The 498-nt window shown below is 39.8% G+C and overlaps 1 protein-coding gene across 1 annotated transcript in view; it reads right to left on the bottom strand.

Moving 5' to 3' along the window:
- Positions 1–498, bottom strand: part of FN3KRP (fructosamine 3 kinase related protein) — a 4,119-nt gene that overhangs the window by 1,120 nt on the left and 2,501 nt on the right. Inside the window, exon 4 of the mRNA XM_009888785.1 lies at positions 251–373. Within this exon, the coding sequence (XP_009887087.1) occupies positions 251–373 (123 nt within the window). The remainder of the gene's footprint in view (positions 1–250; positions 374–498) is intronic.

Genomic DNA, 498 nt, shown 5'->3' with positions numbered 1-498 from the left:
ACGTCATCTAGTATTTCCCAAACAGTAAGTGCTATTTGGCACACATTCACTTTGGAACATTAGCATAGAGTGATGTGGCAAAAGCCATTATACCTTAGAATAAAAGCCATTTTAATCCCTAAAAGCTGGAGTCTCTTAGTAACCTAACCTGGAACAAACCAACAAACAGGAACTTTGTTTTATGAAAAGAAAATCTAAACAACTGATACCTAGCTATCACTATAATGAGAGCTGAGAGAACTTCTCCTACCTGAAGTTGTGCCCAAAGTTCTCTTGCTTCCCTGTCTCCTGAATTCTTTTCGATCATGTCCATCTGGGGCTGGATTCTTTGTTTGGCAAAGAAAGTCACCCAGTCATTCTGCCAGTCATTCACCTGAAGGAACAGGATTGCAGATGTCAGTTCTATACCACGCAAAAGACGGATTTTCTTCTTTTTCAAAAAAAGCTTTGGAGGATCATACAGCCTTTATGCTGACACCATCCAGGACAATAAATGCT

The sequence above is a fragment of the Charadrius vociferus genome, unplaced genomic scaffold (assembly GCF_000708025.1).
Source record: "Charadrius vociferus isolate BGI_N301 unplaced genomic scaffold, ASM70802v2 scaffold281, whole genome shotgun sequence".
Taxonomy (NCBI): domain Eukaryota; kingdom Metazoa; phylum Chordata; class Aves; order Charadriiformes; family Charadriidae; genus Charadrius; species Charadrius vociferus.
This window is presented reverse-complemented; position numbering and strand designations above follow the sequence as displayed.